This window comes from Chaetomium fimeti (assembly GCF_033439085.1).
Source record: "Chaetomium fimeti strain CBS 168.71 chromosome Unknown B0H64scaffold_5, whole genome shotgun sequence".
NCBI classification, from domain to species: domain Eukaryota; kingdom Fungi; phylum Ascomycota; class Sordariomycetes; order Sordariales; family Chaetomiaceae; genus Chaetomium; species Chaetomium fimeti.
The window spans coordinates 2463177-2484664 of record NW_026944333.1 but is presented as its reverse complement, the minus strand read 5'-3'; the positions used below and the strand labels follow the sequence as shown (position 1 = coordinate 2484664).

The 21488-nt window shown below is 57.7% G+C and overlaps 8 protein-coding genes across 8 annotated transcripts; 5 read left to right on the top strand and 3 right to left on the bottom strand.

The window, feature by feature from the left end:
* Nucleotides 1-1315: 1315 nt before the first annotated feature.
* B0H64DRAFT_463602 (uncharacterized protein) lies at nt 1316-3519 on the top strand. The gene is made up of 2 exons (XM_062807607.1): nt 1316-2104; nt 2154-3519. Exons 1-2 carry the CDS (start codon nt 1439-1441, stop codon nt 3309-3311), a joined length of 1824 nt encoding a protein of 607 aa, XP_062658134.1. The 5' UTR covers nt 1316-1438; the 3' UTR covers nt 3312-3519.
* Nucleotides 3520-4676: 1157 nt separating this feature from the next.
* On the top strand, nt 4677-6253 carry B0H64DRAFT_191281 (Alpha/Beta hydrolase protein). The gene is made up of 3 exons (XM_062799079.1): nt 4677-5593; nt 5649-5830; nt 5888-6253. Exons 1-3 carry the CDS (start codon nt 4835-4837, stop codon nt 6195-6197), a joined length of 1251 nt encoding a protein of 416 aa, XP_062658133.1. The 5' UTR covers nt 4677-4834; the 3' UTR covers nt 6198-6253.
* Nucleotides 5996-7068, bottom strand: B0H64DRAFT_191260 (uncharacterized protein). Its single transcript, XM_062799078.1, has one exon. The coding sequence runs from the start codon at nt 6919-6921 to the stop codon at nt 6310-6312; it is 612 nt and encodes a 203-aa protein (XP_062658132.1). The 5' UTR covers nt 6922-7068; the 3' UTR covers nt 5996-6309.
* Nucleotides 7069-8435: 1367 nt separating this feature from the next.
* B0H64DRAFT_463596 (uncharacterized protein) lies at nt 8436-11154 on the top strand (the record flags this gene model as incomplete). The annotated part of the gene is made up of 3 exons (XM_062807606.1): nt 8436-8635; nt 8855-8950; nt 9092-11154. 3 exons carry the CDS (start codon nt 8436-8438, stop codon nt 11124-11126), a joined length of 2331 nt encoding a protein of 776 aa, XP_062658131.1. The 3' UTR covers nt 11127-11154.
* Nucleotides 11155-11161: 7 nt separating this feature from the next.
* B0H64DRAFT_401124 (uncharacterized protein) lies at nt 11162-11714 on the top strand. The gene has a single exon (XM_062804135.1). The coding sequence runs from the start codon at nt 11286-11288 to the stop codon at nt 11676-11678; it is 393 nt and encodes a 130-aa protein (XP_062658130.1). The 5' UTR covers nt 11162-11285; the 3' UTR covers nt 11679-11714.
* A 418-nt stretch (nt 11715-12132) lies between these two features.
* Nucleotides 12133-14498, bottom strand: B0H64DRAFT_443678 (uncharacterized protein; the record flags this gene model as incomplete). Its single annotated transcript, XM_062806732.1, has 4 exons — nt 12133-13275; nt 13335-13442; nt 13494-13946; nt 14277-14498. The coding sequence occupies 4 exons, from the start codon at nt 14496-14498 to the stop codon at nt 12133-12135; spliced, it is 1926 nt and encodes a 641-aa protein (XP_062658129.1).
* A 2562-nt stretch (nt 14499-17060) lies between these two features.
* B0H64DRAFT_191153 (annexin-like protein) lies at nt 17061-19030 on the bottom strand. Its single transcript, XM_062799077.1, has 4 exons — nt 18753-19030; nt 17614-18689; nt 17391-17538; nt 17061-17326 (listed from the first exon to the last, which is right to left on the bottom strand). Exons 1-4 carry the CDS (start codon nt 18781-18783, stop codon nt 17187-17189), a joined length of 1395 nt encoding a protein of 464 aa, XP_062658128.1. The 5' UTR covers nt 18784-19030; the 3' UTR covers nt 17061-17186.
* Nucleotides 19031-19819: 789 nt separating this feature from the next.
* B0H64DRAFT_401118 (uncharacterized protein) lies at nt 19820-20980 on the top strand. The gene has a single exon (XM_062804134.1). It carries the CDS (start codon nt 19972-19974, stop codon nt 20668-20670), a length of 699 nt encoding a protein of 232 aa, XP_062658127.1. The 5' UTR covers nt 19820-19971; the 3' UTR covers nt 20671-20980.
* Nucleotides 20981-21488: the final 508 nt, after the last annotated feature.

Genomic DNA, 21488 nt, shown 5'->3' with positions numbered 1-21488 from the left:
TGAACACGATTCAGAAGCACCAACTGCCGCGGAGTTCATGACCCGCCGAACCCGCCGAACTCGCCTTGGAAGCAAGGAGCAGTGGCAATGGGACGCGCAGAGGCGAAAACTTCGCTGGGCTCTCCCTCTTCAAAAGCAAGAAGCGAAAGGATCGCTCCTACCCCAGCCTCTGGGGAAGTTTGGGGAAGAGCAGCCCGGAGCTGACGCCCCGCACGACAGATACTTGCTTTAACAATCGGCTGAGATAGGCTTAGTGACCAACGATCTTGGCCTTTTCCTTGCGCGAAGGAAGGAAGGACCTTTGCTTTCACAGTCGACTAGCGATTTTCCGTTTCATTTGGCGAGGGGTCCAGGCCAGCCGGCCCCTTCTTCACGCTTCACGCTGCCTGTTCTTTCAACGCAGCACCTGCCAGACGAGTCAGAGTGCCAGACCAACAAAACATCATCAACAGGATGGACCTGTCTCAAAACATGGGGGCTGCATGGATCCATGGATCCAAGGATCGCTTCGACCGGCAGTTTTTCCGCATTGAGAAGACTTTACAGGCCCTTGTGAGAATTGTTTGCGTTTCCTCACACCCTGATTAACGACCTTCCTGTGCAGTGTGGTCCTTGGTTTGTGGTCGACCAGTCTTATCCAACAGCGATGAAATTCGGACCTCGGGCATGTCGCGTGCGGCCCTGACTGCCTCACATGGTCTAGTCGGATCCCTTCGGCCTAAATTGTCTGCAGGTTCAAGAGCTTCCAGAAACACAGGGAAGATGGTTGCTCTCTTGTTCAAAAGTCGGGTCCTCATTGCACCTGTGACGTGCCAAGGCTCCATTCCCATTCCACGATGCACCGTCAGCGTCTGAGCCCCCCGATCATCCCTCGGTCATTCATCACGGCCATCCCGAAAAGGGGTTGACGCTGCATGGCGCCGTCTCACGGCGCGCTGAGGCACAGCGAGGCACGGTGGCAGCTCAGGTTCCACGGGAGGGCGAGAGCGTTGAGATGGACCCAGCAGTTGGACAGGATCAGTAAAGGTATGGAGTAGTTCGATGCATCATCTCCCCGCCGCACATCACTGCGACCATCTTGCCACCGTCGTACTTTTTCTTCTGGAGGCGCAAGAGTTTTGACATCAACCGGCGGATACCAACCACGGCAACCCAACTGCCCGGGTACATAACGTTACATAGAACATGCATGCCCCTCGTGGTCCGGCTCTTTTTTCATCAGGGCCCAGGCGAAAGATCTTCCCTTGGCCTTACCCCAGATTCCAGACGCAGGATCGGAGATTTGGGCGATCGTGATCATAAGCAACACCTCCCCCCCCCCCTCCCGAGACCAGCCCCGAAGGCTCTGCCCCGTGCTCCGACTCTAGCCCGAAACCCGCGAGGATGATAGGAACGGGAGTCTGCTGAGCAGCTCTCGCACGTATGTGTATTCACGACCATGGCGTTCAACGGTTATTCCCCCCTGGACGAGGCGAGTGGCGACCTCAGCCCGCTCACCCCTGTGCTTCGCCAAGGACTTACAGCCATCGCCGTGCTGTCTTGTCTCTCGTTCGTGTCTTCCACGGTGGTACTGGCCTATCTCACCGTCAAGCTCGCACGATGGCATCTCAGAACCTGGAGGCAATCCCGCAACGCCGCCGCGGGCCCGACTACCCCCACGGTTGACCTCGCCCTGGGCCTCGCCGAAGGCCTTTACATGGGCGAAGCTGCCAAACGGGGACGACCTCCACCGCGGAAGAAGGCTCGCCCTAACCAGTTTGTGATCCTGTTATATAATCTTTTATTGGCCGACATACACCAAGCAGCGTCATTCATCCTCAACGCCGTCTGGGTTGGGGGTGACGGGATCCGGGTCCAGACGGCCACCTGCTGGGCTCAGGCATGGCTCATCCAGACGGGCGATCTGGCGTCCAGCTTCTTCATCACCGCCATCGCCGTACACACATACCTCGCTGTTGTATGGAAGTACACGCCGCCCCAATCGGCCGTCTATGCAGTTGTCATATTCTTATGGGCCTTTAACTATATTTTAATCATAATCGGGATTGCCGTCACCGACAATGGCAGGGAGGTCGGGGGGTTCTTCGTCCGGGCGACGGCATGGGTAAGTTGACCAAAAGTCACCACTTTGGCTACTCGCTAACCATCCGCAGTGCTGGATCAACGTCCGCTACGAAGGCCTCCGCCTCTACATCCACTATCTCTGGATCTTCATCGCCCTCGCCGTCACAGGCATCCTTTACACTCTCATCTTCCTTTCCCTCCGGAAGAAACGCCTTTCTCAACCCACCAACATCAGCTTAACCTCCGCAGAAGCAACAGACTCGAGGACTAAGATCCACAACGTCAGCACCGACATCAACAACAGCACCACCGACAGCATCACCAGCAAACCCCTCCCCCAACTAACCCTCCACGCCGTCCCCTCACTCAACACCAGCACCACCAAACTCTCACACCCTCACAACCATCACAACAACAACCACAACCACAACCACAATAACCACACCACCACCACCTACCCCTCCCAACAAACCCAACAACAACCCGACCCGCACACCCCCACCGCGGGAGGCCACGACAAAGCCTTCCTCCTCTACCCGCTAATCTACATCCTCTGCACGGCCCCGCTCGCGCTGGGGCGCATCGCCACCATGGCCGGCGTGGACGTGCCCGTGTGGTACTTCTGCACGGCGGGCGCGCTCATCACCAGCAACGGGTGGCTGGACGTGCTTTTGTGGGGCGTGACGCGGCACCGGCTGCTGTTTGGCGGGGACGTGGATGCCGAGGAGTCCGGGTTGGATACCTTTGCGTTTATGCGCACGCCGCATGGGCGGAGGTGGGGGAATATGGTTTGGGTGGAGGGGGGTGGTGGTGGTGGGGGTGGGAATGGGGGTGGGAATGGGGGGAAGGGGGGTGTTGGTGGGAATGGGCATGGGTTGGGGGGTGGTGGTGGTGGTGGTGAGGGTGATGCGGGGAAGTTGGGCGGGTTGGTCAAGCGTCGGATGGGTTGGCGGCCGTTGGGGTTTGGAGGGGGAGGTGGTGGTGATGGGGGGCAAGGGGAGAGGAGGGGCAGAGGGGATGGGGGTGGACAATCTGGGAGTGCCCTGGGGGCGGGGAGAGAGGATGGGCTGGCGATTCAGATGGATATGGTTACGACAGTGGTGGTTGAGCCGGCGGAAACGGCTGGGGATGGTTGGGATAGGGGAAGGAGTAGGCACGTCCCTAATGGCTCGACGGGGAGTAGGAGTGGGATGATTTATGATACAGATTCGGCCCCCGAGGATGGGCTTGTTAAGAATATCAGTTAGAGATCCTTGTGTAGGATAGAGATAGACAAGATCTGTTTGTCTAACTATTTTCCCCGTGCGGCTACCGGTTATGGCGACCAACGGACAGGGCTAGCGTTGATGTTCATATGGAAATTACGTGTCCTTCCAATGAGCAAAATGTCGGGCTATACACGCACCCAGGCTGCCAGGCGACTGTAGGTTATTCGATAACCTTTGAAAGAAGTTGATAGAGGACGACCATGATCCGCCACGAAGTGGCGCGAGAGAGATAGATATCTGAAGCACATACTACAACAGAGCTTCAAATATATACCTAAAGTGCAATACGATGGGTGGTCTGGCTTCCCCGCTGCTTGAGGCTTCAACACAACGCAATGCCATGCATGACCAAGCCATGCGTGCAGCATATGCGGAGAATCGCAATCTACCAACGGACATGGCGACGACGACGTCGTCCGCCCCCGCCTTGGCGAAGGAGTTCCTCTACCAGACGCAGCAAGCCTCCTCCCATCCGGTCCGATGGCCACTCAAAGTCATGAGCTGTCCGGATTCCGCGGCACCAGTCAGCGCTGCAGCTGCTGAGGGCCTTGGGTTTCTGGAATAAGCAATGATCGTTGCTCGTCTTATTTTCTGGAGTAAGCAACGCTTATATTTTGTCTTGGCCGTGGTAAAGGAAGTGGGCGCGGTCACAATTTCAGTCTCCGCAAGGCTCGGCTATGCCGCGTACGTTGATGCCCCTGTGGAGGAAAGGGGGGATGGGTTAGGTGTGGAATGAGCCTTAAAATTGGACCTGAAGCTCCGATGGAAGGGGATGTACACACGGAATACATGCCAGTTGCCCCACCGGTTCATATAACTACTTGTTTGAAGACGTGAGTTGGTTGTCCTTGGGTCTTGCCCTTCCCATCTCACCGCCTCATATCTTGGCCTTCACGGTGACGTTCTTCAGACACCGCAGGAAGTGGCATTACTGTGTGAACATGTCGCGTCCTGCATGATGACCACGGCTGGACATTCCCGGCGCCGGCACAAGATTGTTGATCCGCATCGGGCAATACCGTGCGTCGGAACGGTCGCTAACCGGGTCGTCACCTGCGGTGACAATACAACCTCAAAAAGACAAGCCAAAAAAAGTCAAAGCCCTTCACAACTCCGGCGTTTGGGAAACCCCCGCCCCCGATTTGTTTCCGGGACAACCGGGCTGCCGGGAGGTTTGATATTGTAGAGGGTTGGGGGCGAAGCGGGCTGCTCGGTGTGACATCCCGCCATGCCCGCTTGCATAACTACACGAATAACATGAACGGCTGGTGTTGACCTTCAAGGGACTGATCCTTTCGTAATCTCGTACGAAATCAATCACACCCACCCCGCAATCCTCTGGCTATATCGGGATCCCGTCTTCAATACACGCATTGAGGAATATAAAGCCGCGCCGAGCGCCGCGCGTGTAGCAGGCACGGCCTTCAACCCAGCCCGCGACGGTGTTTAAGAGGTGTACATACAAGCCCCGTCCAACCCGGCGCTCAATCCCCGAGCACACCATGTCCCTCTGCGCCTTTGGCACCGTCCCGCCGGGGGCCTTGAGCACCCCGGCGCCGTTCAAGCTCAGCGTGCCGGCGGCACAGCAGGACAAGCTCACCAAGCTGGTCAGCGAGGCGGAAATCGCGGTGCCGTCGTACTACAACACACACGCGGACACGACCAACACGTCGTCGTTCGGCCTCTCGCGCGACTGGCTGGTGGACGCGCAGGAGGCCTGGACCTCGGGCGAGTACAGCTGGCGCGCGGAGCAGCAGCGGCTGAACCGCTTCCCGCACTTCCGCATCAACATCACCACCACCACCACCGCCCCCAACGACGACGAAGACGACAATGCGGAAGACGGAACCGAGAGCGAGACGTTCGACCTGCACTTCGCGGCGCTGTTCTCGCGCAGCGCGTCGGCGACGCCGGTGGTGCTGATGCACGGGTGGCCCGGGTCGTGGATCGAGTTCGGGGCGGTGCTGGACCTGCTCGCGGCGCGGTACACGGCCGAGACGCTGCCGTACCACGTGGTGGTGCCGTCGCTGCCCGACTACGGCCTGTCGACGCGGCGCGGCGAGCTGCGGCGGCCGCTGACCATGGAGGGCGCAGCGGGTGCGATCGACGGCCTCATGGCCGCGCTCGGCTTCGGCGCCGGCTACGTCGCGCAGGGCGGCGATGTCGGCGCCATCGTGGGCCAGGTGCTGTGTGCCAAGTTCGAGGCCTGCAAGGCGCTTCATCGTGAGTGTGTTCGCTTGCTTGTTCTGCTGACTCCTCCGGCCGGAGGGGGATTAGATGGGGAATGCTGACGAGGTGGTGATAGTGAATATGTACTTCATGAGCGCGAATGCCACGGCTGCTGTTGCCGGCATACCCGTCACGCCTGCTGAACAGGCGCAGTTGGCCAGGTCGGCGATATGGGGCTCAAAGGGCACGGCGTACGTCAGCGAGCACGGGACTCGGCCGTCCACCATCGCACTGGCTCTCAGCACGAACCCGCTCGCGATGCTGAGTTGGTAAGTTTTTCCCGAGATACCCTCTGCCGCGGGAAAAAGAAGCTGACGACCGGCAAGGATGGGCGAGAAGTTCATCGAGTGGAGCGACAACCGCTTCCCCCTCTCGCTCAACACCATCCTGTCCCTGACATCCTTCTACTGGTTCACCAACTCGTTCGGGCGCGGCTTGTGGGCCTATAGCTTCGAAACGAGCCGTATTCCCGTCCCGTTCTCGTCAACCAAGCCGTTTGGGTATTCGGCCTATCCTCTCGAGGTTACGGCGTTCCCGAAGGCATGGGCGGAACATCTGTACCCGAACTTGGTGCTTTACAGGACCCACGATAAGGTAAGTCAAGAGTCATCAGGATGCCGCGAAGAGACCCCGTGATGCTAACATGACCCTTTTAGGGCGGCCACTTTGCGGCGCTGGAACAGCCCGAGTTGTTTTTCCAAGACTTGGAGGATTTCATGACGCTGGTTGCGCCCAACGTGACCAAATCCTAATGAGAAGTAGGCGGTCGGACACTCGCCGAGATACCGAGAGTCTCGCGTCCGGAACCTGGTTGTCGGTCTTGGAAGCTGCGGCACGACGAACGATCTCTAGATGGAAGTCCGATTGGAATAATGTCGATTCGTCGATCCTTTTGGATGTCGGGCAGCAGCGGGAGAGATGAGAATCTAGAAAAATAGAAGCGGTGAAGAATGCGCCGCAGGAATGCTTCTAGAAAAATACAGATGTAATGGCGGTGGCTTCCTTCGCATGCGCTGGCTTCGTTTAGCGTCAGACAAGCAATATCGGATGGCAAACTGCATGAATGTGCCGTGTGACTGCTGTTGCTCGGTTTAAACACAGTCAAGTGAGCAAGTTCAATGTTGAGAGGCAGGCACGAAGGGTTAGGGCTCACCATCTCCCGGACCTCACCCCTGACCCCAGAGCCCCCACCTCTCACCATCATGCTCCGAGCTGTGGAGCTCAACTGAAGATCGATCTGCGCATCAAGTGCAACAGAAAAGTTCCTCGCAGTTCCTGATCGGCCGGGAAAGCTTCCATGGTCCGAGCTGCGTGGCTGCCCCAAAGCTGGTGGGATTTCTTTCTTAGGTAGCGAAGGCATTTGCCCGGACAGAGGTGGGCGAGAAATATTTGTAACTTATGTACACAGTAAGTTTATTGCAAGATCGTCATGGAATCATCCGGCAAGTGGCCCGTTCGACAAGCTGGAGTTTCTTGGCCGCACAAGCTTGGTCCCATCGATTGATTTTGAGCCAGTGACGGGTCGGCTCATCTGAAACACAAGCTCGTCCCCTCAAATCTTCCAAAAATGGCCAGCATCTGGCCTGCACGCAATTATCCATCTGAAACGACGGCCCACGATGCCCGACTGTGACGCTAACAAAGAGTTGCAGTTCAGTTCAGTTCAGGCCAGGTCAACTGAACGTGAATGACAAAAAACAAACTTTGGCCAACGCATCGAGACGGGCCAGGCAGCCACCATGTCCAATGCAACAACGGCTGCTGCTGGATCCAATCTTGTCTTCCGAGGCACGGCTGATGGAAATGGCCCAATTCCATATCGTGACTTGTGCGGCCCAGTCGTGTTTTTCTCGCTGTGCCGCCACGGCGCGGGCCCCCATGGCAGATGTTTGCATGAGCGGCTGAAAAGGCCGTGTGCGGGCTGAACCAGGTCATGGTGTCGTCAAGGCCAGAGTCCGGGAGCTGGATGGGTTGAACTGAAGTGTATTGGGAGATTGGGTACCGAGGTATGTATGGGGGCGGGGAATGGTCTCTCCTGTTCGCCTGCTTCGTATATATTAGGCGGCTCGGCCGACGAGGCCCTCCAGAAGTTGTATGTCGTGTAAGGGCAATATCGAAGCTTAGTTGGGTATTCTTGGCACTAGACCGGGATACTGGCCGCAGCGTGCGGCGAGGGCCAACGAATCTGGTGAACTTCCATCATCGCGTCACACGCCTCCAAGGCGCGCCGGCGGCCAGCTAACACGACCACCGCCGCCGCCGCCGCGACGCCATGACAGGGGCCAATGACTGGTGCATTCGCATCCAGAGTGAAAACAAAACGAAAACAACGAGCCCTCCTTCGGCCCGTCGCTTGACTTGCCGTTCTTGACCCCCAGACAGCAGTTCCCCACGTGGAAGAGGCCGTTAAAGACGGCCGTAGTCCAATAGTTGTCATCACCCGGATGATATCTCGGGCAGGCGGTCAACCATAATAAACAACCCCCATATCCGCGACAGGTTACCATTGCAGACTGCCGAGTTTAATGATAAGGAGCTGGCGGCCCCCTTCCCACCATCTCGCGCTCACCTAATATCCATAATATCCCAAACCTTGTTTCTCCCGGCTCAGCTCCGGGAAAAGACCACCCACCGACGACACGCTCTCACTGAGGGGAGTGCATGTGAAGAGGCAGGCTCATGCGCCCCTGACTCGGTCAAACCAGCTGCGACGATCTAACACGGGTCGCTTCCCGCCTCGCTTCCGGACCTCGATCCCCTATAATCTCGGAGCACCCCGCCAGGAACGGGAGGAGGTCGAAATCAAAAGGTCCTCGGCGCCGGCAGACAAAGAATCGGGAATTTTCTCGACGCAAGACGTCGTCAGTCAGCACAATGTGGGACAGGCTCAAGATCGTGCCCCAGAGCTCAGGGCGACAAACGGGCCATCCACTCGACGGCGGTGGTGAGATGCGCGTGGGTTTGGGCATAGGCTACGGTGGTTTCCAGAGTGCGCCGCCAAAGGGATACAGCTACTCCATCAAGGGCGGTCCGGCACCTCAACGGCCCCCTCGCGAGTTTTTCGAGTCGAGATAGTGAGTGGTCCATTTTTCGTTGTTTGCGTGCCGTTCCATCCTTCCATCCAATCTTCACACTTTCCGGGCTGGGGAACTTTGGCCAGTTTGCTCACAGGCACTGCCTGGCTGCGGGGGCGCTGGGGCCCCACGGTCGGCGTTCTGGGCTGTGCCTCGGTGGGCTGCAGCTTGCCGGTTTGGGCAAGGCTTGGAACAGCTGCCAGCGCCCTTTGATTCCAGCTTACAACCTGGATGGAACCCCTCCATCACCTCGCCTGTGCACCCCCAGGAAACTGCGACCTGGAGCATCCCAGACACACGCGTGGCCGCAGCGAGGTGTGTTGGCGTTGGGTTTTTGCATGACTTCAGAAACTCTGGCTTGTCATACCACCAATGCACATGCACATGACAGCACAACGCAGCATCAAATCGCTGGAGTGATTAGTTAGTTACTGACATTGTCGGCCCCCAACACAGCGAAACTGCGCCCGCCGTCAAGGAACCGCCTCGTCGCAATCCAAACCGCATCACAGTCCGCACTTCGAATTTCCGCCCTACATCCTCTGTTTACTCCGAAGACTCGCCACCCCTGGCTTCCCACTACACCGCAAACGTGGCGACCAAATACAGCTATCGGTACGGCGGGGCCGATGACATCTCGCCGCCTAGCTCTCCGGAGCCTGATGTCGGGCACGTCGATCGCTTCCTCCCGGGCGATGTCTCCCCGATAGACGAGGACGACGGACCGGCATACCGGCATACGGGCCACCCGAATACCGAGATTCCGAGAAACGATCGATCGGGCGGGCCGTATGCTGCTGCGGAGCCACGCCAGGGGACCCAGAGCCCTCCGCAAAACCGCGCGATAACCAGCATCCCCATGATGCGCAGGGAGCGTAGGAGACAGTCAGACGCCGCGACGCGCGACATGCACCCTAGCCAGCGCGGCCCGGCGCCGCAGCAGTCCCGGAATCCACACCCCCGGGACGCCCCCCGATGGGACCCACTCACCGGAGAGCAGACGAGCAGCTCCCGTAGCCGGCCGTCGCAAGCCAACCCGGCCGAGTTCAACCAAGACATGGGAATCACGGAGCAAGGGTGGGCGGAGCCGCAGAATGGCACCTCGGCGGCGCAGCCCTCCTTTGGTGATCGCGTGAGGAGGATAGCCAAGAAAGCCGCGGCTGCGAGGGAGGGTAACACGGACCCCGCTGCCGGCGCATTTACTTCAACGCGTCCCGGCTGGCGCGGGGCAAGTGGGCGGTCCGCCATCGTTGCACCCGTGCATGATACGCGTGAAGTGGCCCCCCTGAGGATTCCCGAAAAAAGCAGTAGGAGAAACATCCCACCTGCGGCTGCGCCGAGGTCGAACAACACCCCAGATGGTGCGGTCCGCCGTGGCCAGACCCCGCCTATCAGCCCTCCGCCATCTGAAACACCGACCAGGTCTGCCCCGCGAGAGGCCATGAGGGGACTTCTGCCCTCCTCCCAACCCCCGGCTGCCACACAGACACCGTCCCAGACAGGTCAGAGGTACCCAAGCCCCCCTCTGTCAGGGAACCGGGTCACGGCAGATGCCCCCGCTGTCGTCGCTGCGCGGGAACTCGTGCGGGATGGTGGTCATTACGCCCAACCTAGCCCGGTATTTCACTCGCCCGAGCCGGCCAACCAACTGCGCCGGAAACCGCCGCCGGTGCACACCAACGCGCACCACCAACACCAGGTGTCTGTCTCGTCTGTCTACTCCCAGCAGACCGAACCACTACACCATTCACCCCGGCCGATAGCAGACACGTCGCCGCCGGCAGAGGAACCCTACGTTCAGCCCCCCTCCCGCTTCAGCATCACCACCTACGCGACCAGCAACACGGGCACCACGCGCGACGACCTCGACGACCACCTCGACAACGACCAGCCCCCCGTCCCCTCTCTCCCAGCGGACTACCAGCAACACTACATGGGCGGCCGCCCCTCCTCCGACCACAGCCCCGTGACCTCCCCCATCGACCAGTTCATGACCTCCCCCTTCTCCGCCCCGCCCCCGGTCTCCCGGACGCCCTCCACGGACCCGGAACAACAACCATACGCCATGTCGGCCGCTTACAACCCAGCCCTGGCACGGGCCCTCGCCATCGACCGCCCCTCCTCCCGCGCCTCCGACATCAACAAGACCCTGCCGCCCGCCCCGCCGGAAGCGTCCGCCGACCAGGCGCAAGACCGCGTCGGCCTGCTGAACGCGCAGCTCCGAGCGCTCGCCAACCGGCGCATCAACATCAACCGGTCGATCCAGCAGATGACGGAGCTGATGCCGACCGACAAGCTGATGAACTCGGCCGAGGTCGTGCGCAAGCGCGAGTCCGAGAAGAGGAAGGTCGAGGGCCTCCGCCAGGAGCTCGCCGACGTCCAGCGCGAGGAGTACGAGCTGGGCCTGAAGCTGCACCGCGCGTATAAGCGCCAGGATCGCGATGCGGATTGGGAGCCGACTACGCTTTGGGTGAGGCGCGTTACGGGGTAGATGTTTCCCGGGAGAAGCGAGAGGGAGGGGGGGGGGGGCGTTGGGGTTGTGGGTTGTGTGTTATTTTGATGTGGTGCGATGATTTGGAATGAGGGGATGGGCGTGGAATAAATAACTAGGTCTGGGGGTTGCTTGGTTTGGTTTGGTTCGGTCTGGTTGATGCGTGGTGCGTGGTGGTGGATACGGAGTGCGCAGGAGGAGGTTATGTTGGGGTTATGTCTGCCCGGCTTTTTTTTTTCTTCTCCCGAAATTATTTGGGCTTTGAGCGTGGGAGTTACTGGCTTGTTTTTGTCATCTACTTTGCTTGATGATCCCTCTAGATGGGGCGTCCGCGGAGGTTTCGTTCTTCTCTCGACTCATCGTCCTAGGTTTGCCGGTGAGGTTAGTAGTGAGTGTATGGCACGGGACGGTATCTATGTACAGACAGACAGAAAATGTACATTTGCTCTCAACCACTCGAAACCGTTTCTGTCGCACGCTGTGTTATATGGGGCATGCAGCGGGTGTCGAGAGTTATTGAGCAAGAAACCCTGGAGCGGTTTCCAGCCATAGCAAATCACATGTCCGCAAAAGCTCTCTTCTGTTTTACACACACAAATCACATGCCTGAAAGATGCGAAGTGGGTATCATGTTGTTGTCTCTATACTTTTCTTTCCACTTGCCAGTCTGTGCCACTGCACCCGCCTCCTCTGATATAAGCATAAGAGAATAAAATCAGTAGACTCCAAATAACTCCATCCTGATCGGACCGCAATGATAGCCTTGGAGCGGATTATATAAACCGGGAACGCCTGAAAACCAACCCCCAAAGAGAGAGGTCGAGCCGGGAAAGGAGTATTGACCGGAGTGAAACCGAGGGAAAGAAATAAGAGAGGATCGAGGGTCTTTGAACCAGTGAAAGACGCTCATATTATTATTATATAACATAGATATAGACAGAGAGAGGTATTAAGGTCGGTGCTGTCGTGGAGCCGCAGGAGTCGGCTCGCTCGCTAAGACTCCCCACTAAGGATTCTGTAAGAGCGAGGTGCTCCCCGACGCCAGACCCTTTCGCACGTGGGTGGGCAGCGTGGAGGGAATATCCTCGTCGCCGTCGTCGTCGGACGACGAGTCATCATCGATGACAACGGGCTGGGTTCCGGCCGGCATGTTGAAGCCTCTGCCGTGTCCGTTGGTGCCGGGCTCCGAACCGTTCGGGGTGGCGGATTCGGACCCCGTGCTAGACGGGTCATGCGCACCCGGGGGGTTGCTGGTCTTGGATGGCTCATGGATCTCGACTCGCGCACCGGCTTGCTCGTAGACTGCCGCCGGCCGAGACCCTTGTGGGGCAGTCGGGTCGTGGGTGGCAGCAACGGCGGACGAACCTGCTGGACCGCCACCCCCAAGCAAAGACGCCGAGAGAGTCTTACGTGTCGGCGTCTCGTCCGCCAGAGTTTTATATGGCGTCTGATAGCCACCGCCCTCGTTCGTGCGCTGGCGCTTGGCGCTGTGTTCATCCCAGGTGGCGCTCGTCCGTGGGGTGTTCGCGGCGGTCCATCCACTGCCGCCTGCAGCGCGCGACGCCAGGTCTGTGTTGATTGATGGGATGGTACTGTGCGTTTGCACGCCGGCCGGCGTTCTTGCCTTCTCCCTCTCCTTCTCCTTCTCGGCTTTCTTGAGGCCCAGGCGCTCTCGTTCAGCCAGGATTTCGGCCTTCGTGCGCCTCTCGCGTAGCCGGACGCCGTATTTTTTGCGGATCATCGATTGCTTGGTGCCAAAGCTGTTACGCAGACCCTCGAGTCTGACCCGCCGTGCGGTTTCGTCCGCGATTTCGTTTGCTTCCGCGAACCGCGGCTGGTACTTCTCCTCGGCCGCTTTCAGCTCCTCATGCATAAGCTGCATCTGATGCTCGGTTAAATGGCTGTATGGGTTGGTTGCATTCCCGGAGCCCGCTGAGGTAGGTGTGGCTACCGTGGGCCTGGTTACGCTGGGGTGCGCTGGGGTGGACTGCTGGTGCGTTCGTGGGACACCGTTTGAGATGGGCGTTTGTGAAGTGGACGGGGTGATGGCTGGTGGGCTAAGGGGAGCAGTCGGGGCTGTCCTCGGTTGTCGCCCTTGGCTAGCTCTCTGCGGTTGGCCAAAGTTGCCGCATACTTTGTGATCGAGGTGCTAGACGCCGAGTTAGTCCGTCAGTCGCGCAGTAGGTTTGAATGTGGGATTTAACGAACCCCTTGCACTTCATCATGATTCGTGAATCCCTGACCACAGTGTGGGCACGAGTAGTTGAAGCCATTGGAAGTCGGCGGTATTTGACTGCAGACGTCGTATCTCGAGTGCTAGACAAGCGTCAGGGGGGCCATTTCCTTCACTCCGGGAGATTTGCTCACATGGTCGAATGCGGAGGTATGCATGAACGTTCGGAAGCATTTCATGCACTGAAGCTGGTTTCGGCCTGCTTCCGGATACGCAGGCGATGGCTGACTCGGGGGAGCGGGTCGGGTACTTGCCGCGGCGGCTGCTCCCGGGTAAGCTTCTTGGGGGATGACGCGCTCGTGCTGTTCGTCCTGAATCATGTCGCTGGACTCGTACCCCAGGCGCTCAGCAGCTGCGAGCGCATTGACGAGCGGTTTGGCCTCGATAGTCCGGAGACGCTTCGCGAGACACTTGTCTAGAAACCCATCGCTCGCTTTTTCGATGATGAGATCAGCAACCTCGTCTAGGGCCTCAGTCGTAAAATGTCTGATGACATCCTCCTTCGACTCCTCCACCATCTTGCCCCCAAAATCTCTTACTGCACGCTGCGTAATGGACGGAAGCGCGTGGTGAATGGAAGCATTGAGCTGGAGCACGGTTAGTGGTATTCCGGAGCCCGGAGGGAAATACGGCGATTTTCGCATGTTGGCAACATGGACTTGAGCGGGCAAAGTGGAACGTGTGAAACGGGATCGTGGATGTTAAGAGAGAGAGGGGGGGGGGGGGGGGGGGGGGGGGGGCAAGAGGGTGGTGATATTTGTGGGAATTGAAACAAAGAAAGAGGGTTATTGTTTGGGTTGGAAGGAGCTCAAAATAAATAAACGTAGTGGTAGGCATTGCCTGGTATATTTCGAATTCAAGGCTAAGATGGAAGAAAACGGCGGGCTTAAAAAGCATGCCGTGGAATACGGACTTACAACGAAGGCTTGATGAAACTCGGAACCGAGCAGGCACTTTTCCCAGTGGTCCCTAACAATGCGGCGGACGGCCTCAGGGATGCTTTGTTGGATGGCAAAATTCATGCGCGTGCAATCGTCGAGAAACTTTGGGTTGATGGTCGCATAGTCCTGGGTGGGCGAGGGGAAGCCCATGGCGCCGGCGCGCTGCTGGTCTTGCTTCCGCGTGCCGGGTGGGTCCATGATAATCGGCTTTGAGAGACACGCGCGATGATGGGACGCCTGCGACCTCAGAACAGGTTGGGGCTGGGGCTGGGGTTGGGGTTGTGGTTGTGGCTGTGGTTGAGGATGGTGATAAGAATGATACTGCGTCGCGTGGGGATGCTGCAAGGGCGGCAGTGACGTCAAGGGTGTCCCAGGTGCAGATGATGATGGTGGGTGTGGATGATGTTGGTGTTGATGATGGTGTTGATGGTGTTGCTGTGGGTACTGAGGAATTTGCGCGTGCGGCGTTTGTGGGGCCGGGTGTTGGAGGAGCGGCGGCGGCGGCGGCAGCGGATGCGGGTGAACATGGGGCTTCGGCGGCGGGTACTGGGGTGGGTGCGCACGGGGAAGCAGTTGCTGGTGCGGGCTGGGTTGTGGTAGGGTTTGCGGCAGCGTTTGCGATTGGGGTTGCGGAGGCCCGTGGTGCGGATGAGCGGCCGCATGAGGCGGCGGCGGCGGCGGCGGCGGCAGCGTCGCGGACGTCGACGGTGAAATTGGTGTTAACGTTGGCGCTGGTTGTGGTTGGAGATGGTGCTGTGGGTGTGGGTACGGGCGCGGATGCTGGTGGTATTCGTGTTGCTGTTGCGCCTGCTGGGGCCCTGAGCCCGGCTGTTGCTGCTGGCTCGGCTGCTGTGGAGACCCGGGAGTTCCATTTCCACCATTTTCAGGGGATTCCAGATTTGCCGAATGGGTAGGGGGAGGTCGGTTCGCCTGAACCGTCATTGGGTCTTTCCAACGTAACGGCTTTTCGTTCACGGCCTGGCTTTGTCTGGGCGCCGATGAGTTTGGCCCTGACATCGTTGGGGAGGGCGGTTGTCGGTTCGAGGCCGCATCCGCGGGGGCAGTCTGATAATGCAAAGGCGGACTTGTGGCCTGCGCCGTCCCGGAGTTCGTTGATTGGGTGTCGGTTCCCCCGACACCATTCACAGTCGAGTTGATTGCCGTATTCTCGCTTGCTGCAGTTATCGGCGGTGCTGCCGGCTGCGCCGTGTCTGATAACACGGCATCCGATGCATCTGAAGTTTGCTGCCGCGGGATCGAGGGCGGTGGCGTTGCGGTGAGAGCTGGAGCTGCTTGTTCCTTTGACTCGGTTTGTGCCGTTTCCTCCATGGTCACAATAGCTTTGACCCGTGTTGCCAGCTCGTAACGCACGAATCTTATGCCACGGTCCCAAGCCGATGCGAGTCTTCGTCCCTTGCCAACCGGACGAGGCAGCTCGAGTATTATTGCCTTTGCCCCTCTTGGCTTTGTGCTCCGAATCTGGGCAAGGGAGCACGTCCGATGATCCTAGCAACGGCAGTGGTACCCGGGGGCCCGGGGGCCGTTGAACAAGCAAGAGGTCGGGGGAACCTGCACATACACGATGGTGGCGGAAAGTATGAGATAACCAAGACCTCGGGCGGAGGAGACCTGCTGCCGGAATTGCGGCGCGGAACGGTTCGAGGCTCGGGCTGTAAGAGGCGCGAAGGAAAAGAAAAAGGTCGGTAAGTTAGGTAGCCACTATTATCTTTCCTTTGCAAGCTTTTTCGGTTAAATGGGGGGCACCTGCTTGTTTAATAAAAAATTAACATGTTAATTAAACCCTGCCATCCAATCCAGCCAACTTCCGAAATATATATTTGCTAACGAATACTTTTCGTGAGCTCGATGGTGCCCGTGCTCCACAAGCCGAACTTTTTTTCCAGGGGTCCACTTTCCGTTTCCGCACTTACACTAACTACGAAGTCCATGAACGAAGCATCATCGCTCGGCATGCTGGACCACTGAACCTTGCCGATATTGGCGCTCTGAGCACCTGAAGCCCCGCCACTTCGTTAGTTGTCTTTGCGAACCAAAACTAATAACACTAAACGAAGTGTCTTGGAGGAGAATGATGGAACTCTTACAGAACGAGAAGCTACACAGTACAATAATTAGATACGCGGTTGTCTCGCTTGCTGAAACATCCTTGCCATAAGATCTGTGCTATGTCCGTAATATCTGCAGCAGATCACGTCTGAAGTTGAGACTCGTGTGCGCTAATACGTCTAGTATCACCCGGGACTTAGTCAGGTTACACACGAGCTTACCAGTTGGCTTCATTGGGCGCAGGATTGTTTGCCTGTGACGCCACCACACGGTGAAAAGCACGACTTGGAAGCGGGGACGATACGGTCGTTGCTTGTCGTTGGCTGATGGCTTATGCAGTTGGCTCGGTTGATGCAGTTCACAATCACCGCAACACTCGTTCCTTCTTTACGTAAATGCCTCAGGACACCAAGTGATATCTGCGCTGCATGAAGTACCGCAGGGGGGACATGAAAAAAAGAAAAAGAACATACTCGGATGAGGACCGGTCCGTGCCTAATTGTACCTGACGGGCACACGCAGGATCGCCGGTTGGGGATGCGTAATCCTCTCGAACTACTGCAGCCATGGAGCGGCCTTAGAGCGGGTAAATGCACACGCGATTACGACTTCGTAACTGAACAAGTTCACATCCTGATCATCCTGCGAGTGTCAACTTCAGTAGAAGGCATGCTTATGCGAGCCACGCCGGCTTGTCATTAGTCCGTGGGGTAAGATATATCGCTCCTGGTATTAATACAGTGACACGACCTCCCGACCAAGAGGCACGAGGCATGACCGAAGGCAGGATCCACAACAAAACACCAACCCTCTCTCCGTCTAGACACGTTCCCCGATGCATGCAAGCATCAGCCGCTCGTAGTCACCGCTCGTCTCCCCCTTGATCCTGCTAGCCAGGTTGCGATGATACCGCTTCTCGTACGCTCCGCGGACGTTGGCCATGTGGTTCCGATCCCAGTCTAGGAAGAACAGACAATGTCAGTCACTCTGTCGATGAGAAAAAAAGGGGGGGGGTCAACATACGGAAGCGAACAACACGGCTAACCAGGAGATAATCCTTGGTGCCGGCGCCAGCCATCGCATCCTCGAGGAGCGTTGCCTGGTGCATGTACTTGTCGACGCCGTTGCGCAGCTGGAATAGGAGAGCGTCCTCCATGTGTCCAGAGAATTCCTGTTGGTTGGTTGGACTTGTTAGCCAAGAATCCTATCGTGTGCTGCGTAACTCCTGCTATGCGTATTAACTGACCTTGCGAAGGACGTCCTCCAGGTTTCGCGCAAACTTCTGTTGATACTCGTACGCAATGGCACGGAGCTGGTTGTCGTTTCTCGTTGTCAAGATGCTGCACACCTTCATCTCGTCGGTCCCCATCTTGGCCTCGGTCGCGTTGTACAGATCGTTGACATCGCGGTCAATATCGGCCTTCACAATGGGCGCAGTGTCCTCGGCCCGCTGAGCCTGGAGCACAATCATGAAATGCCTCTCCGTCTTCATGCTCAGGTCACCCCTCACGTCATCCTCGAGTCGGCGGTGGAAGACGCGGTGATACTCGCCTTTGATAGCGTTCATGTCGGCGTTGGACCGGCTCAGAAGGACGTCGTTGAGCGCCTTCTCCTTGGTCCCAATCCCGGACATGGCCTCGCGGAGGAGATGGACATCGTTCAAGAGCGGGCCGCGGGCGAGAGCGACTAGCCCGGCTTCAAACCAGCTGCTCGTTTCGCTCTTGATGTCGGCCACGAGATCGCGCCGGTGGAGGCGCGAGTAGGCGTCACACATCGTGTTGACCTGCAAGGGGTCCTTGGTCGCCAGTATCCGGGTCAGCGCCTTCTCGTCCGTGCCAAAACCCTTCATGGCCGACCTCAAAGCGCGTGCGTCCTCATCTCCATTCCAAGCAATGATTTGGGGTGGGCCGTAGCCGGCGGATGGAGGTGTCGGCGGATACTGTTGCCCGTACGGCTGATATTGCTGAGGAGGGGGCTGGCCATACGGCTGCTGGCCGTAGGGTTGCTGGGGCGGGGGTTGCCCGTATCCTTGCTGCGCACCGTATGGTTGCTGAGGCGGCGGCGGTGGCGCGCCGTAAGCTCCTTGCTGTGCCGGCGGGTAGTATTGGCCGGGTGGAAGTGCAGCGCCGTAGGGTTGAGCAGGAGGCGGGGCTCCATACGGCGGCTGGGGGGATGGCGCACCGTATTGCTGAGGAGGGGGTGGTTGCCCGTAGCCCTGGGGAGGTTGAGGAGATTGTTGGTAGTATTGACCTTGGGCGGGCGGTGGAGGCGCGCCGTACTGCTGGGGAGGAGGTGGTTGCCCGTAGCCCTGGGGAGGCGGCTCTGACTTGGTTAGCTAATGTCAGGACACATGCGCCCGAGCAACGCTGGTGTGATAATACTCACGACCATAAGGTGGGTACCCGGGATAAGACATCTCGGGGAAACGCGTTGTACGCGGCGTAAGTTACTCTCTCGGAGGCTTTGGGGAGTTGGTGGTTGTTTTCGCAAATTCGTCACGGCAAAGGCGGGGGAGGGGCAGTCTTCTGTGCGCCCGGGACGGGAAGTTGAATGGTAACTGCAACGAAGCTCCCAGCACTCGTGTGCCCAAAGTACAGGTGATAAATAGTAGTACGTTTCTTCGGACGAGCCACTGGGGCTGTGGCTTGCGAATCGATGATCCAATCGCACCTTCATCTGACCACTGGCAGATGGTTGTGACGTTGAGGCAGCCGAGCTCGCCGAGGCAGTGCTGTCATAGTGTGGCTCAGCACCCGAACCAAAGGTCTGGGCAGGCACCTGTCAACTGATTGGGTTGGCATCGTGGATGCCAGGCCGTCTCTGTAGTGTACAACGGGTATCATGTTTGGAATAGTCGAGAAAGACACATCTCTCCATTGGGGCGAAATATCGGGTATCCTCCACACAATATCATAATCGACTCCACGAGATGAAGGGTATTTGGAGGTTGATTTTGAGAGGGAACAGAAGGCACCTCCGAGCTGTCATCAAAAAATGCCTAACGTGACCGTGCGGACGCGACACCATGTGGGGTGGGGCATGGCGGGGTTGCAGCACTTTCAAGCTGCCCCGCATGCCACATCCATCCACTCTTCCTCTCTCAACCAGTCGGAACATGACCCTTTCGGGGATGGAAGCTCTACATGTACCACAGTAAATCAACGGGGACAAGAACAGGGGGCAACGGTGGAATGGGAAAAGAACTCGGTTGTCATGTTCGAGACCCAGCTATGAAGTACACTCACTCCAGATTCAATCGAGGAGTTTGCTCTCCCGCAGTGGGGCTGGGGGCTGGGAATGTTCGGTAAGCGCCGGCCGACCCGGCTTCAACCACCCGAATTTCTGAATTTTGGAACGGTCCGTCACACCACAGATCTCGGAACAAGCCATGCCATGCATACTTCGCAAACAGCCAGCCATCTTAATTTACAGATCTTGTTATCTAGCTTTAATGCCTGCGGTGATCATTTTCTGGGTTCTTCAAGTTACGCAGTTACCATTCATCCTCGGTCGATTGCATCCCTGCTGCACGTCAAGAATTCCCGGCTGGCTTTCCATCGCTGCATCGGGCGCTTGCTTGTACCGGAGAAACAGCGAGGGCAAGATGCATCTCAACCAGGCAATTCCCTTGTGCTCGGCCGTTACTCTCTTTTTTTCATCGTGCATGTCCTTACCTGTCGATGAGTACCGACTGAAAGCATCCCAAGAACTTGCGCCAAGGGCGACCTATTCGGTCGTCCCCATTCATGGAGGCTCGGGTCCGGGTGGGTCCGGCGGCTCCGGAGATTCGGGTGGGTCTGGGTCCGGCTCCGGCTCCGGCCCGGGGTCGGGGTCGGGCCCTGGACACCACCCAGTGACGGTTACCGTCGTGGAGACAATACCACAGAAAACATATTTCCACACCGTATACGTCACGTCGCCTCCAAAAACAGAGCGTGTAATTGAGACGGTCATCGTCACCAAAACGGTACAGGTTGTCGATATCAGCCAAGACGCCAATACTACCACGACCGTTGTTTCGCCCACGTCTGAGACCCGTTCAATATCCCTGACCTCCAACTCCGAAGCACCAACATCGAGGACCCTCCCTACCTCGACAGCAATACCAAATCCAGTCTCATTGTCCACGACAAGTACTGCAAGAATCCCTCTCCAGACTGGGTTTACAAGCACGAGCAGCACCACCTCGACCATTCCGACACAAAATGATGGGAAGTGGCACCCATCATCGTATCCGTCATGGAATGGGACCATGTTACGCCGGGGCTCTCGGAGATGGGTCCAACCACGCCAACTTGCCTAATCCACAAATCAGATGAGTTGCCAGCTGAGGGCAGTAAATAGGGCCACTGTTGGACTTCTGTGTCGAATAATTGATGCATGTACATATCGCAGCGATACCCCTAAGGTAGGAAGGAGGTAATAGGCGCTGGGAGCCACCGTGGATCAAGAGCTGGAAACTGATGGCATTGGGGCGCTTCTCCGAAGGTTTGGGGGCAATGGTGGTGTTTACGGCGTTTGGTTTACTCTTGCGGACGATTTCGGGTGAAGACAGTGAAGGCAGTTTTGAGTCAACAACACGCACAACTAATTAATTCAGCCGCGGCCATCCCAACAGTTTGGCACCATCATCACATCCGTCATGCGAGCTTCAACAAATGAGTCTTGCAACGGCAGCCTGCCGCTTCTGTTTGATCGCCCAGACGGGCTCGATCCGTTTGAAGAACGGGTCGTTGCATTTTTAGATCATTGTACTTTCACCAACGCCCGTTAAGAGCCACAATCTGACAGTTTATCGGGTAGCTGCTTCGTGTCTAGGTATTGAACCAACCATAACGAAGAAAAGGTTGACAACCCCAGTTTGTGCCATGGGTCAAGGGTTGCTGCAGGACGTACGTCGTAGGTAGCTGCACATTTATCTGTGTATTTGTGTACGCAATGCATGTGTAAGGGACATCTGATGAAGGGGAGATGCGGACAGGCCTGAGATGCTGCTGCAGTCCGTTTGTCCCTTGCTATCCACCGTCTTTGGGTTTATACCTAACAACACGGTGCTGATTCGATACCATCAGATGGACACAAATTGACACCAACTTACGCCAGAAAGGATACCATGATCCC